The sequence below is a fragment of the Otolemur garnettii genome, unplaced genomic scaffold (assembly GCF_000181295.1).
Source record: "Otolemur garnettii isolate 467f Iridium unplaced genomic scaffold, OtoGar3 scaffold00006, whole genome shotgun sequence".
NCBI lineage: Eukaryota > Metazoa > Chordata > Mammalia > Primates > Galagidae > Otolemur > Otolemur garnettii.
This window is the reverse complement of record NW_003852401.1, coordinates 11,861,685-11,876,234: the sequence shown is the minus strand read 5'-3', so window position 1 is coordinate 11,876,234 and position 14,550 is coordinate 11,861,685. Positions and strand designations below refer to the sequence as shown.

Sequence of the window (14,550 nt, the reverse complement as noted above, 5' to 3'; positions counted from 1 at the left end):
AAAAAAAAAACATATTCCTGAAAAAAAAAGTATGAAGTATTCCTGACATATTCTATTCTTCACTGAAATTTGACTTTTTTTGTTTTTTGTTTTTTTTTGGAATTTGACTTTCGAAAGGCTAATTATGACTACTGTTCAGATCTTACTTATCTGTAAATTTTTAAACTTTCCTCTTATAGGATAGCTAATTTAATAATCCATTGTGTTTTGGGTATAAAGGCAGTGATTAGAATATTATCAATTAAATCAAATCAGTCTTTAGGGTCCTTGGTCCAGAATGACCCTTTCTTTTTATTTGTAAGCATTAATACTGATCATGTTAAAGGTCTGGAAATATTTCTTTTTATAATGAATGTGGATGAGACATTGTCTCAGCTCCTTTTCTTCTACTGTAACAGAATGCCTGAGACTGGGTAATTTATATAGTATAAAGAAATAAGATTTATTACAATTCTAGAGGCTGGGAAGTCTGAGATTGAGGGCCCTCCATCTGGCTGGGGGGGGGGGTTTACATCATTGCCAGAGTAAAAGGTAGAAGATTAAGGAGTGCAAGAGAGCAAGAGAAGGCCAAGATTTTTCTACCAAGCCCACTCTCAAGTTAACGAACCCATCCTTGTGATGACATTAATCCATTGATGAAGGCATAGCCCTCATGACTGCTTAAAGATCTGCTTCTCAATACTGTTGCATTGGAAATTAAGTTTCTAACACATGAACTTTGAGGAACACATCCAAACCATAGCAGACATAAAAATACTTTGTATTTCAATTAAACTTTATTGTATAAACATTTTTCAGGCAAGAAAACTTTATTTTATGTAGAATATAAGAATATGCATGGATCAGTAGGATAGGGCATATTGTCTGCTTTGTCTTCAGCACTCATATTTAGATTATTTGATTCTTGTGAATTTCTAAGAGGAAGTTTTCTACCTTATTGTAAAAACGCAGATTTCCTCAGTGTCCTTGAATGATTTATTCATGGCCTATGTGTGTAGTAGCAAAAGAAAAGAATTATACATTGCATTTTTTATCTCATGCAAGAGAGCAATTTAAAAAAAATACTGGTAAGACCTTTAATAAAATTTTTAGTGAGTTGTCTTTCCAGTTCCTAGTCATTACAAAGAGTACTGTCTCCTCTGTTACCATGGCTCAGAGCAGTGTACTTTTTTCCTAACTGTGTTGTTTTCATATTACTTTTGGTTTTGAAGTTAAATATTCTTCTTCTGTTTAAGAAAATCTAAGTTGTACTCATATTTAATTGACTCATATTTAATTTAATTTAAGGTTTAAATTACACCTTGATAAATGTCATGAATTTATTAATAACAATTAATCCAAGATTAAAACACTAAAAATCACCAATGTTGTGAGGTGAATACAGTTATTCTGTTGTTAACCAAGATTTTTTTTCCCCTTCCTTTCTTCTTTCTTTCCTTTGTTACTGTCTTCTTCCGCTAACCATAAGTTCCAGTAATTGAATACTTGAGCTCATGTAATTAGTTATTTATTCTCTTTTTCTCTCTTATTTGGCTGTAAATTCTATAAGGACAGAGACTACTAATCTCGTTTACTTTGATATGCCTAAAGCCTAAGATTAGTATATAGTAAGAATTCAGTATGTTAGTTGAATGAATGAATGAAAAATAGGAAATGCCATATTTTGCTATGTATAATATACTTCTGTGTGTAATACATACCCACATTTTTGGCTCAAACTTTAAGAGAAAAAATCTTTTATTTCAATTTTTTAATTCATAATTTTGTTTGTTTATATTTAGGTAATTGTTTTTTGTATTATAATGGAATTTTAGCATTTATTTTTTAACATATTATGGCACAAGAAATTTTTGTAAGAAATAATTACAAAACACAATACCAGATACGAGGTATAAGAAATACTATGTGCCGGTAACCAATATACGGTATTTATGCATCATAGAAGACTAAGAGCTCATCATCACTGTTAATATTAGAAGTGTTGTCTTCTTCAATTTCTACATTACTTGTGTCTTCTGAAGAGTCACTTTCCTCATTCTGGTAAATTTCATTGTCCTCAGTTTCATCCATAGCATTGCTGATGCCATATTTTTTAAATGATTTCACAACTAATTCCTTCTTGACACCATTCTATGATCTTAGGATACAATTACAAATCTGGGTGATGGGTGCTTTCTTGATGCTGCCTGTAGGTGTAAAATCGTTACCAGCTGACTGCACCCATGACGTCCACTCTTTCTTTATTGAAGTCTTATAGGGCTTGTTTACTGATACATCAAGTGATTACAGTTGTCTGTTAGCTCATCAGGTATCCTAACAAGTTGGGTTTTCAAGACTGCTGCGATTGCTTTTTCACTTTGTCTAACATGGGCTTTGATAAGATCAAAAACAAACACAGCTGGTTGTTTAAGTAATCCTCTAGGATTTGTGACCAGACTTTGTAAAACCAGATTTTCATGCCTTTTTCATTCATCCATCCTTTTTCATGCACATGGGCAATAATTCCACTTGGAATCTTCTCTTTCAAAGACATTTTACCTTTAAAGATGATTATAGGTGGTAGCTTTTTCCCATTTGCACAACAGGCTAGAACAACAGTGAAATGTGTTTTCTCATGTCTGCTAGTTTTAACAGACACAATCTTTGCTTTTTCATGTCCACAGTTCTGTTGGATGGCACATCAAATAAATGTAAGTGGGACCTCATCCATATTGATGATTTGGGATAGCTCAAAGTTGTCTTTTAAAGATTGATAACATAAGAATGAAATCCCAAAATTTGAATCTCAGAGGCTGTTGGAAGATTTTGGGCAAGTTTTATTCCTGTCCTCATACTTACACTGTCTCTCTTCATAAAGTTAAAACACCATTTAATTGTCCCTGAAAAATCATCAGTGTTTTTTTCTAGTACAATTCTTTTGTCCTCTTCTTATATCATCTTTTTAAAAAGTTTATTTTAATATATTATGAGGGTATATATATTTTGTTTACATTGTTTTCTTTTGTAAATTTTATTTTTTAAAATATATTTGCATCATGATCTTCTTTTATTTATTTATTTTTTTGGAGACAGTTTCTTTTTTTTGGATTGCAGTTTTTGGCCAGGGTTGGGTTTGAACCTGCCACCTCTGGTATATGGGGCTTGCACCGTATTCCTTGAGCCACAGGCGCTGCCCACCTTTTTAAATTTTAATCAAAGGTATAGGTGTGCCCCTCATCCTTCCTCTTGGTTGAAACAGAGATCCTAGTTTGATGTTGCTCCAGAATCCAGGTCTTCACCTGCTGCTCTATTTCTGGCCACTTTGGAGGTTTCCCTCACATTGCTTTCTTCTGTCATGGCATCTGAAGAAGCTTTTTATTCTGTTGCCTCCACAATCTGATGACACTCTTGGTGGGAAGAGGTCCAAAGTGTCCCTTAGAAGCTTTGTTGCTCATGGTCTTGAGCATATTTAATAAATGTTAACTTAAAGCTTAGAGTCCATGAAAATGATTTCAACATTTTCCAACAGATTTTTCAATAATTTTTGTAGAAATATTGGCTGGATTTTTAGCTCCTACCTAAAGTGTATGAAGAGAAACATAACGCTCTTTGTTGGTCAAAAATGCTTTTGTTGCAAGTTCTTTATAAGTTCAACAAAACTGATTATTCTAGCGTATTATTTTGTATACGGACATCATTATTGCTTTCTGGAGTTATACTTTTAATGCATAAACATAAGCAAAAGAATGTAAATCATTTATATAGACATGGAATTAGTGCTACTGATGTATTATGCACATCCTTATTTTTCAAAAATTTAGGCAAAAATGTGCATTATACATAGCAAAATATGGTATATTATGAATGCTTTAAAAATTATCTTTGTTGAAAATCTTTTTCTTATCTGTTGAAATACCTAGATTATAAAGTATGATAGGGAGAACTTATACAAATGTTTTAAAACTACATTTGCTACTTGTTTTTTAGTACTTAAAGAATACTGTAATAAGTAATCAATTGAAAGTGGTCTTTGAAACTCTATTTTTGATTATTTTGTATTAATATTTGAAACTATATTTGATCATGTGACCTTGATTAGCTCAACTAATTTAATTGATGACCTAACTGTATTAAAGTAGTTTGAGGGTATAACATAGAAGTGTTCATATGTGTATTTTTCCAGTGAGTATTGGTTTTAGGGTTTTAATTGAAACATGATGTAGGTTATATAGATAATAGCATTGTCTTGTAACTCGAGAATTTAAAGGATTGGAGAATATTTCTAAGTATAACAGAAAATTATATCCTCTTTGGTCCAGAAATTATTATTTAAGCAAAATAGTGTATTATAAAAGGCTCGATTGATCAGAAACACAAGGACTAAAATGTATATAATATATAACTCCTCAAAACAATTTAGTATAGACTGTTCATTTAATTGTTGGATAATAGGTATGTACAAACACTATTTAGGAGATACTGTTTAGGAGATACTCAAAAAACCCACTAACTCATAATGTGGATCTTGCTAAATTTGAACTTAATATATTTATGAACTTTAATTTGGCCACTTGTTTAGAAATTTTACTAATACTTGGCCATACAGCGGTATACATGGAGAATAAGATTCTACTCAATGTTTCGTAATGTCTTTTCAGCTCCATCTAATTCTAATATCTATTACTATTTGGTTAGCTTTTGTCCCTTTGTGACTTTAAGGGTATATTTTCATCCTTTATTTTTCTCTAGGCATCCGCAAGGACAAAGATAAACCGCCCAGCTTCTCTGTTGTCCTTGAGACTTTGAGGCATACCTTGACAGATTACCAGAACAAGCTGGAAGATGCATCTAATGAGGTAACACTTACACTGTTTGGCTCCACGCTTATAGCCTTCGGCCTGTACCAGTACATATCCCTTGCTTGTTACAAAGGTCAAAAAGATTGAGAATGTTGAACTGACAGCTTCACAGATAGAAAAAATAATAAGTTGTCTGTCACTGTTTTTTCTCTAAGTGTGGCCTAAAGTCATGTCTTACTTACGTTTTTGTAACTCTTTAGTCCCATTGTTATTTTCACAGTTATAAAGATTCTGTCACTTCTTGGTCTTCATAATTTGTCTGTTTTAATTTCATGAAAATGCTGTGGGAGCCCTTTAAATTAATAGGAGTTGTATTTAAATGTTAATGTATTTTTATGACATTTGGAATAGCTAGTGGAAATTTAGGTTTTGTCAATGCTTTAGGTTAAGATTTCTACAGCTGTGAAAGCTTTAATAAAAAAGAGAGAAATTTATTCTCTAAAGGGAGTAAAGTGTTGTTAGGAGTTTTAAAAAACAAATATCTGTTTGATGTAGCCTAGCAGCTTTTAGTTTGCTGCTTGAAAAAGCCCATGCTTCTATTTATCATCTCATTTGTATTGTTTAATATGTGAGTTGATAATTTTCTTGGGTATTAAAATGTTTTATGAATTCATGCTTTAAAAATTGAAGAGTTTGTCTAGTTATGTCTTGTCAAATTAGCATATGAAGTAATTACATTAAATACAATTAGTTAGCAAAACAACAAACAGATTGTTCCAGCCAAAGGCAAGTCACATAGCATGGAATTTAGTGTTTATTCTTCTGTTTATCTCTTTCTTTCTCGTATTATTAAAACCACAAAACTGTTACATTTCACATTTCAGATGAGCCTTATTTTCTTTTGGTGCTAAGGTGAACAAAGAAGGAAAAGTGAATCTTCTTAATGCCTTCAATAATTGTTCTAAAGGCATAAAAGAAAGTGACCATTGAAATAATTAAATTTCTATGAAGAATAAATATTGCTAAGTCTTTCCCAGCGAGACAAGACAAACCTGTATTGTCAGTAGTTTATGAAACTCTTTTGAGGCCTAGGTCTGGAAGCTGCTGGGTAACTAGGAACATATTACCCACAGCGAATTGTTATTTGGGAGGATGAATGTCACATGATCCTCAGCATAGTTGAAAAGTCGACTCAGCAGGCTTTGGCTTAGTAACGTGCTTTGTTGTGAACCAGTGCCAGAGACAGCAGTGGGGAGACCAAGGGGGTGGCTGCAAAGAAAGCAAAAAGAGCATTCTGACAGAAAGAAGAATGAACTGTCAAAGAAAATAAATCACAAGCGGTGCAGGACCAACTGATGACCTGCCACAAGCCTTCCCAGTAGGGCTGCATGTGACCGACCCTGAAGTTGTCATATGGAGTGAGAGACCAGTGAATACCCTCATGATGTATAGAAAGAACTCTGCTCTGTTCTTTTTTTCTTTCCTTTTAGATGCCACTGTTTCTAGCATTTTGGTCCACTAGGATTTTAAGAGTAAAGTAATATTTGTTTGTAGTAAGAATGAAATGTTTTATCTAGACATGTAGGAAAAAATACAGTAACATCACTGATAGTTTAAGCTCAAATGATTTCTTTTCTTTTTAGTCATATGAGCCTGTGACAGCAACCATACAACATTTACTCAAAAATAATGTTTTTAAGACTTTTAATTACTATTGAAACTTGTATTTAAGTGATTGTATAAAAAGCATTTGACAATTAGCTAATGAATTACCCATCCTTGAAAAAGTAAAAAAATTATTTACATTTTCTTTCATCAGCTAAACAGCATAAATGATGCTAAGGAAAAGACATCGAATGAACTTGATTCTACCAAAAAGAAGATAGACTCTCACACTAAAATTATAAAGGTATTATGATTTAGAAAAACTTTTTCCTTTTGTATTAAGGATCAAATATAATTACAGTATCTTTTTAGGTAGAGAGATATCCGAAAATGTTTTTTCCACTTTTTAAGTATGTTTGGATGAAATTTTAATTTTTCCTTATAGATCAAAGTAACAGGAATTTTTTTTATTTAAACAAATTAAAACTTGAGTAGCAATTTTGGTTAAAGGAAAATTCATTTCTCAGATTTAATTATAATGCCTTAGATTAATTTAATCAATTCCTAGATTCAAAAAATGATTTAAGAGTTAATGTCCAGCATTAGATATATATTAAACATATTTTATGTAAGTATGTCCCTATTAGGAGTCAGTTTTCATCATTTAAGGGTGGAGCCATTGCTTTTAGTCCATCGTATCTGGTAATAGACTAAGACCACACCTGGCAAGTTCTAGGATAACAGTTTATTTTCTGTGCTGGTTTTATATACTACATCTTTGTGAAATTATACTGAGGCAACTCTCAGAAGTTGCTCAGTATTGTTGAAATTTTATTGTGTTGGTTCAGGTTGAGTTTGTCATGGACACACTTCAATAGAATTTGTTAAGGAGTAAATAGTTCAGCAGAAATTTATGCCACATATTTGCAATTTCTGTAAGTATTTGGAATGTTATTGGAAAACAAATGTTCTTATGTTAAATGTAAGAAATTTAGTTTTGAAATGTTATTTAGAAAATTTAACTAAGTAGTTTTTGAATAATAGGTTGAAAGGAAACTCCTTCAAAGAGCTTTCTAGAATTAGCTATCATATTAATATTTTATGTGAATATCCAAACATAACAAATTTTCTGATTTTTGAACTCAGAAATTATACTTAGAAAAATATCTTCAGTTAAATACCTTAATGTTTAGCATTATACACAAATGCTTACTTTTGTGATTCTTTTGTTTTAAAGCTTTGAAAGTTTTTATTATGTATTTTCTGTTTGTGCCCCTTCTTCCCTTCTTGTCTGGCCTTCCCATAAAGTCTTTATTTGGTATCTATGACAGGAACTTCAGGATAAACTGGCTGATGTCAATAAAGAGTTAAGTCATTTACGCACTAAATGTGGAGACCGAGAGGCTTTAATAAGCACTTTAAAAGTGGAACTACAAAATGTGCTGCACTGTTGGGAGAAAGAAAAGGCACGAGCAGCCCAATCTGAAAGTGAACTACAAAAGCTTTCCCAGGCTTTCCATAAGGATACCGAGGTATTGCCTGAGACTAGACCACTGTCAGGAAAGGTCTTTCACTCGTCTCAGTTTTGTATATTTATGTACATAAAGTGATTATTTTTACTTATATTTGATTTAACTAAAAATAACTGTTCTGAGGAGAGTATTTTGAAATGTACATGACAACTGTAATATCAGTCACTCTGTTACTCTTGTGATATCCTTTTGTGTGAGAGTTTAGCCCCCTATTACTGATACAACTAATTTTCTTTGGCTGTTTATATCATCACATCTCATCTTTGTTCCTAACAGTCTTTTCAAAGTTTGCCTGCTTGCCAGGGACAAAATTATTTTTACTTCAGTAGTTTGTTGGTTTGATATTGTAGAAAGAGTATGTTTTTTGTACTCAGATAGACTTAGTTGTGGGTCCTGATGCTGCTGTTTATAGATGGTATGGTTTTGAACAAGCCACACAGCTTAGTCTCTCCACATCTTAGTTTCTTTATCTGTAAACAGGAATAATATCTACTTTAAGAGTCTCCTTACTCTGTGTAACTATAAGATATTAATAAAAATTTAGAAAAATAAAAGTCCTACAAAATTAAAACTTTTCATTTGTACGCCCTGGAGAGTTGCTTATCCATTATTATTTATTAATGACTTCTTAAAATATTATGACAAAAATTTCATCTTTTGTATGAGCCTGTATGAATGGAACTGTTGTCTTACATATTTTTTTATCCATAGGATAGAGAGCTAGTTTAGGTAGTGGAACTAGTTTATCTAAGTCATCCTGCATATTGAGTTCATTACTCTAACAAATATAAACATGAATGCCAAGAAAGTAAAAAGGAAACATTCTTTCCACTCTTTTTACAGTCTGGGATTTAAATTGTGTCCACATGAAGGGGTTGGAATTGTTTTACACATCAGATAATGATTAAAGTAAAGGAAACTAGAAGCCTGACTGTATTGTAAAGTCAGCATGTCTACAGCATTGTGGTTGAGTTCAACATGTGTGAATTGATTTTGGATCTTGAAATTCTCTTTTCATGCCAAATGGATGATTATCATGCTTGGTTTATCACAGCCCAAGCAAAAAGGACATAATGGCGACACAATGAATTATCCTTAAAGATGAACATGATCACTTGGCAAAATGTAGAGGAAGAAGATTTTTGTGCCTGAATATTACATTTGTTTAGTACTATTTAATAAGATTTTTAAACATTTTGACCTAATTTAGATATGCAAAAGTCATTTTTAACTACACATAAAAGGAGAAGGCATGTTGTACTTATGAAAAAAATCTTAAGTTTGTGATTGTAACTGCATTTCAAACTTTTTGCAGTTATTTTATTTGTAAAACAAAGCAAGGTGGCATTTAGGGCATATACATATTCATATATATATATATATATATTCACCCATATCACAGGGTGAATTCAAGATACACATTTTGATAGATGCAGGAAAACTTTCCCTACAATTTCTAATTATAAAACCTTTGTATATTCTATATCCAGTTTTTAAAAATCTATAATAGAATTTCCACCTATCTCCATTTAAAAGTTTTCTTTTTCTGCTGATCTATTAAAAAATCCCAAGAGAAATTATGTTATCTACATAAAACATTCATCTTGCAGCTTCACAATTTCCTTGTCTTTGAGTTCCTTGCTTTGGGACTATATAGATGAAATACCTTATATAGAAAGCTTTTTGACATTATGTGATAGCAAGGAGACGCTTCTTCTGTGTTCAAGATGGGATCAGATTTGTACTGAATTCTGCAGCTTAGTGTTTGTAGTTATTCAGCAATGGTTAATTTAATTATTATCGTGGTAACATATTTTAAAGGACTTAAAAAATATTTCTAATTGGGTATTTTCAAAAGCATGTCTTGAACAGCTATATCCATTTTTCTTGCTATTACTTTGTAATATTTAAACACCTACAAATGCCCAGAGTACCAAATACTATATAAACTTCTAAGTGGGAAAAATAAATGAGCCCATCTTCCATATCTTTCATATTACTGTCTACTTCGCCTGTGGGGCTTAGAATAGATTTCCTGTAAGTAGTAAGTAAACTGGAATCTCTGGAGGAGGAAGAAAGCTGAGTGTTTGTCTACATGGAAAGTATAGATATTGGTCTAACTTTTTCTTCATCAGGGTTGAATAATACTCTTCTCTTTGCATTGTTTTTTGACTTAAATAATATCTGTTTTGGCAAATATAAATATGGAATTATAGAATTACCATACTGACTTCTAGTTAGACAGGCTTATAATCAACTAGATGCTTATAAACAACCAGTCATATGCCTTGTGTTGTACATAAGAAAGCTTTAGCCCTGAACAGGTGCTTACTCAAATAACAGCTGCAGCAGCAGTGCTGTGGCAGAATCTTGGTCTTCTGGCTTCTAGGCTTCAGATTATGGTTTTGAATACTAAGTGGAAACAATTTCAACTGTTTTATCTGATGCTCAGTTTTGAAAGTTTAAAAAAAGCTATCAAAATATTCTGAGACTTGAGTATTTTAATTCCTTTTCAGGTTTTCAAAACAAATTCCCAGCATTTTTATTATGTGTTTTACTTCTTACAATGTTTATATACAGAAATTAATTTTTTTTCCTGCAGGAGAAGCTAACCTTCCTTCACACCTTGTATCAGCACTTGGTAGCAGGCTGTGTGCTCATAAAACAACCAGAAGGCATCCTGGATAAATTCTCTTGGTCTGAGCTTTGTGCAGTCTTGCAGGAGAATGTTGATGCCCTGATTGCAGACCTCAACAGGGCTAATGAGAAGGTAACTGTCCTCAGGCACCAGATACCTCTATTAAATTCAGTGACATTTGTCCACATCACAGTATCATTAAGAGGGGCTGACGTTCATCTTATTTCAAAAAGAATTTGGATGTTAATAATTCAATACCATTAATTATGGCTTGTCTACAACTCAGTTTGATGCCATTGCTGTGGGCATGTAAATGTGACTGAAGTCTGTATGAAGTCTCCAAGCTCCACTTTCTGTGCAGGACATGCTAATACTACTAGCCAGTATTAGCCACAGGGACCTAATTAAAAGAAAATAAATTAATCTTACTGATGAAGCAATTCAAAGAACTTAGTCATTTACATTAATAAACCAACTCTTTATGTTAGCATAAAATAGAAACAGGATACAGTTATTCAAAAACATGATCCTACAATTCTTTGCTTAGAAAATATGAGGTTTTATTTTAAAAGCACTTAAAATTTGTAACTTATATGCTTATAAAGTAAATGTTAGAAAACCCATTCCATGCTTTCGAATGTAGTAAGTATATTTTGTAGGAGAAAACTATAGACTTTTACAGTTACTTTATCATTTCACAAACCTAGGAGTTTAGTCTTCAAAAATTTTTAAAACCTGCTTTTTTATATAGAAAATTAAACACTAGGAGATCAATATGTGCCACCATTAAAGACTTTTATTCATATCTTCTGTATATTGAACTGGTTAGAATTGTGTTTGTGTGGTTTAGTATCCAGATCTTATTTGCAATGACATTTGCTCTTAAGGAATAAGAAGAGACAATGGTTTCATAAGTTTAAAAAAATAAAACAGCATATTGGCTCAACTTCAGGGTGATGTTTCTTATTGTTGAGCATTTTATATAGGCCCTTTGGCAAACACAACCATAGGCACTGAGAAGTGAGGGAATAATCATTGATCAGTGTGTGAAACACAGATGCTGTTCATGATTGTGAATGTGTGTAGAACGGATTTGAAAATTATTGATAATTAAAATAGAGAGTTTCATCCCTCTGAGATAGTATTATGTTTTTGATTTTTTTATTGTTTCAAAACTTCATTAAATGTCATGTGTTTTAGAAGATGAGGATTTTATTTTCAGTGTTTGAATGTGAAATAAAAAATGGTTGGAACTTTCTGTTTATTATATGTAAAATGTTCAAAGATTTGTAAATCTTATTTAAATGCTCCTTTCCTTGTTCAGATATTGGAATAGCTTGAGCTTTGGTTTCTAAGATGAGAACATTCTTCTTAATCTTCTCACTAATATTGATTATAGGATGAGTAACTTTATTAAAAAGAGAAGAATAAACAATTTGTTATCTAAGTGTAAAAATGACTATTTTCTGCTAAAATATGGTAATTTACCCTGCTAATTCTTGTTTCTTAATTTCTTTATTTACATTATAACTTAAAATTTTTATATGATATTAAGAAATAAAATATACTAGAAAATTTTGGGTGTTTTTTTGGGAGATGATGCCGAGAAATGGTTTGTGAGCATATCTCATTCTCTTTTGTATATCCCCATGTAGATAAGCCATTTAGAATATATCTGTAAAAACAAGTCTGACACGATGAGGGAGCTTCAGCAGACCCAGGAGGACACCTTCAACAAAGTGGCAGAGCAGATAAAAGCCCAAGAAAGCTGCTGGCATAAGCAAAAGAAAGAACTAGAGCTACAGTATTCAGAACTCCTCCTGGAGGTACAGAAGAGGGCACAGGTATGCTGCCTCTACAAAGAGCTTTAAAAAATTGGGTTACTTGGCAGGACGCGGTGTCTCACGCCTGTAATCCTAGCACTCTGGGAGGCTAAGATTGGTGGATTGCTTGAGCTCATGCGTTTGAGACCACCCTGAGCAAAAGTGAGATCCCGTCTCTATTAAAAAAGAAAAATTGAGGCAAGAGGATCGCTTGAGCCCGTGTTGGAGGTTACTCTGAGCTGTGATGCCATGGCACTCTACCTAGGGTGACAGCTGTGACTGTGTCTCAAAAAAAAAAAAAAAATTGGGTCACTCAATGTAACCGTTTCAAGTGGTTTTTTTTTTTCTTTTTTCTTTTTTTTCTTTTTTTGGAGACAGAGCCTCAAGCTGAGCCCCTGGATAGAGTGCCATGGCTTCACTGCTCACAGCAACCTCCAACTCCTGGGCTCAAACGAGTCTTCTGCCTCAGCCTCCCAAGTAGCTGGGACCACAGGCGCCCGCCACAAAGCCCGGCTATTTTTTTTGGTTGCAGCCATTATTGTTGTTTGGCGGGTCCGGGCTGGACTCGAACCCGCCACCTTAGGTGTATGTGGCTGGCGCCTTAGCCACTTGAGCCACAGGCGCTGAGCCCATTTCAAGTGTTTTTGTAATGATGCTTCATCAATTTAAAATGTTTCAGAGCCTCATAAAACTTGTTTAGACACAAAAATGTGTGATTATGTAAACATACACATAGATGAGTGTGTGTGTGCACACATCTTAAGGATTGTCTTTTACTTAAGTTTGGAAGTATGTGGTTTTCTAGTTAAGACGTTCCAAAAATGGGTTGGACATAGTGGCTCATGCCTGTAATCCTAGCACTCTGGGAGGCCAAGGTGGGAGGATCACTTGAACTCAGGAGTTTGTGACTAGCTTGAGCAAGAGTGAGACTCTGTCTGTGCTAAAAATAGAAAAATTAGCTAGGTGTCGTGGGGGTGATTTTGTCCCAACTACTTGGGAACCTGAGGGAAGAGGATCACTTGAACCCAAGAGTTTGGGGTTGCTGTGAGCTAGGGTGATACCATGTTATTCTAGCCCAGGTGACAGAGTGAGACTCTGTCTCAGAAACAAAACGAAACACTGCAAAAATAAAACAAACATGAAGTCCCCAAATGTATTGATCAATTAATAAATGCTAAAATTGTATTTATTTTATTTATTTTTAAAAGATTAAAAAAGATTTTGTAAAATATTGTCATTTTTAGCATAGATATTCTATCTAGTTTACTCCATTTGTGGAGGGTCCTAGTGAACCATCATTTTAATTTATTTTATGTTAGAATTTGTTACACCTACTAACATTATGTATATAAAGATAAGAATTACTTAGGCCATGTAGCAAAGGTAGTTGACTGTAATATGTACTATGTTTTCTGTGTTGGATTTGACTGAGAATAGATGTTATGGGTAGTTTGTATAACCATATTTTTCTGATAGAAATTATTGTCAACATTATATTGTTAACTGTTTTCTGTTATCCATATCTCATTTGGAATAGTATAATGGTAGTGTATGGTTTATTGGCATTGAACTTATTAATAGGTTGTTTTTGTTCCCATGATAGGATACTTAGGAACCGGAAAGTTGTATATCTTTCTCATGGTTAATTCAGTATTTAACTTCTTTATTTGGTTCATTCAGGCTTATATTGGCAAATCTAATTAAAAAACACCACCTCAAACTCTCTCTCTCTCCGTATCTCTCTCTCTCTCTATATATATATATTTGTTTGCCAGTAATTGGGTTCAGAATGCATAAAATCAGGCCACTCTGTATGTTCAAACTTAAGGATCCTATATAAACTTACCCTTTTCTCTATTAACTTGAATTAATCAGTAAATGCATAATCTAAGAGTTATTTGTTCATTCTAAAATGATGATAGGCTCTGCATTTTGTAGTACTAATGTAAAAGACATAAGTAATTTATTTTAATCTTTTAGATGTAACATTAACATACAGGGAAGTTCATAGCTCTTAAGTATATAATTTGGTATTTAAAAATATTTATTGATACATAATATTTGTACATATTTATAGGATACATGTAGTATTTTGAAGCATGCATACAATGTCAGGATATTTAGAATGTTTCTTACCTCAAATATTTGTTATTTTTTTTTGTGTTGGGAACATT

At 32.8% G+C, this 14,550-nt stretch overlaps 1 protein-coding gene across 2 annotated transcripts in view; it reads left to right on the top strand.

Annotated features, from left to right (window-relative positions):
* The window catches only part of CCDC171 (coiled-coil domain containing 171), a 402,279-nt gene that overhangs the window by 150,931 nt on the left and 236,798 nt on the right, over nt 1-14,550 (top strand). Inside the window, exons 12-16 of one of the 2 annotated variants that reach the window (XM_003782870.3) lie at nt 4,729-4,835; nt 6,622-6,687; nt 7,715-7,915; nt 10,518-10,685; nt 12,209-12,397. In XM_003782870.3, the coding sequence (XP_003782918.1) occupies nt 4,729-4,835; nt 6,622-6,687; nt 7,715-7,915; nt 10,518-10,685; nt 12,209-12,397 (731 nt within the window). Of the gene's footprint in view, nt 1-4,728; nt 4,836-6,597; nt 6,688-7,714; nt 7,916-10,517; nt 10,686-12,208; nt 12,398-14,550 lie in introns of both variants that reach the window. The other variant, XM_023509106.1, reaches the window with a different exon arrangement.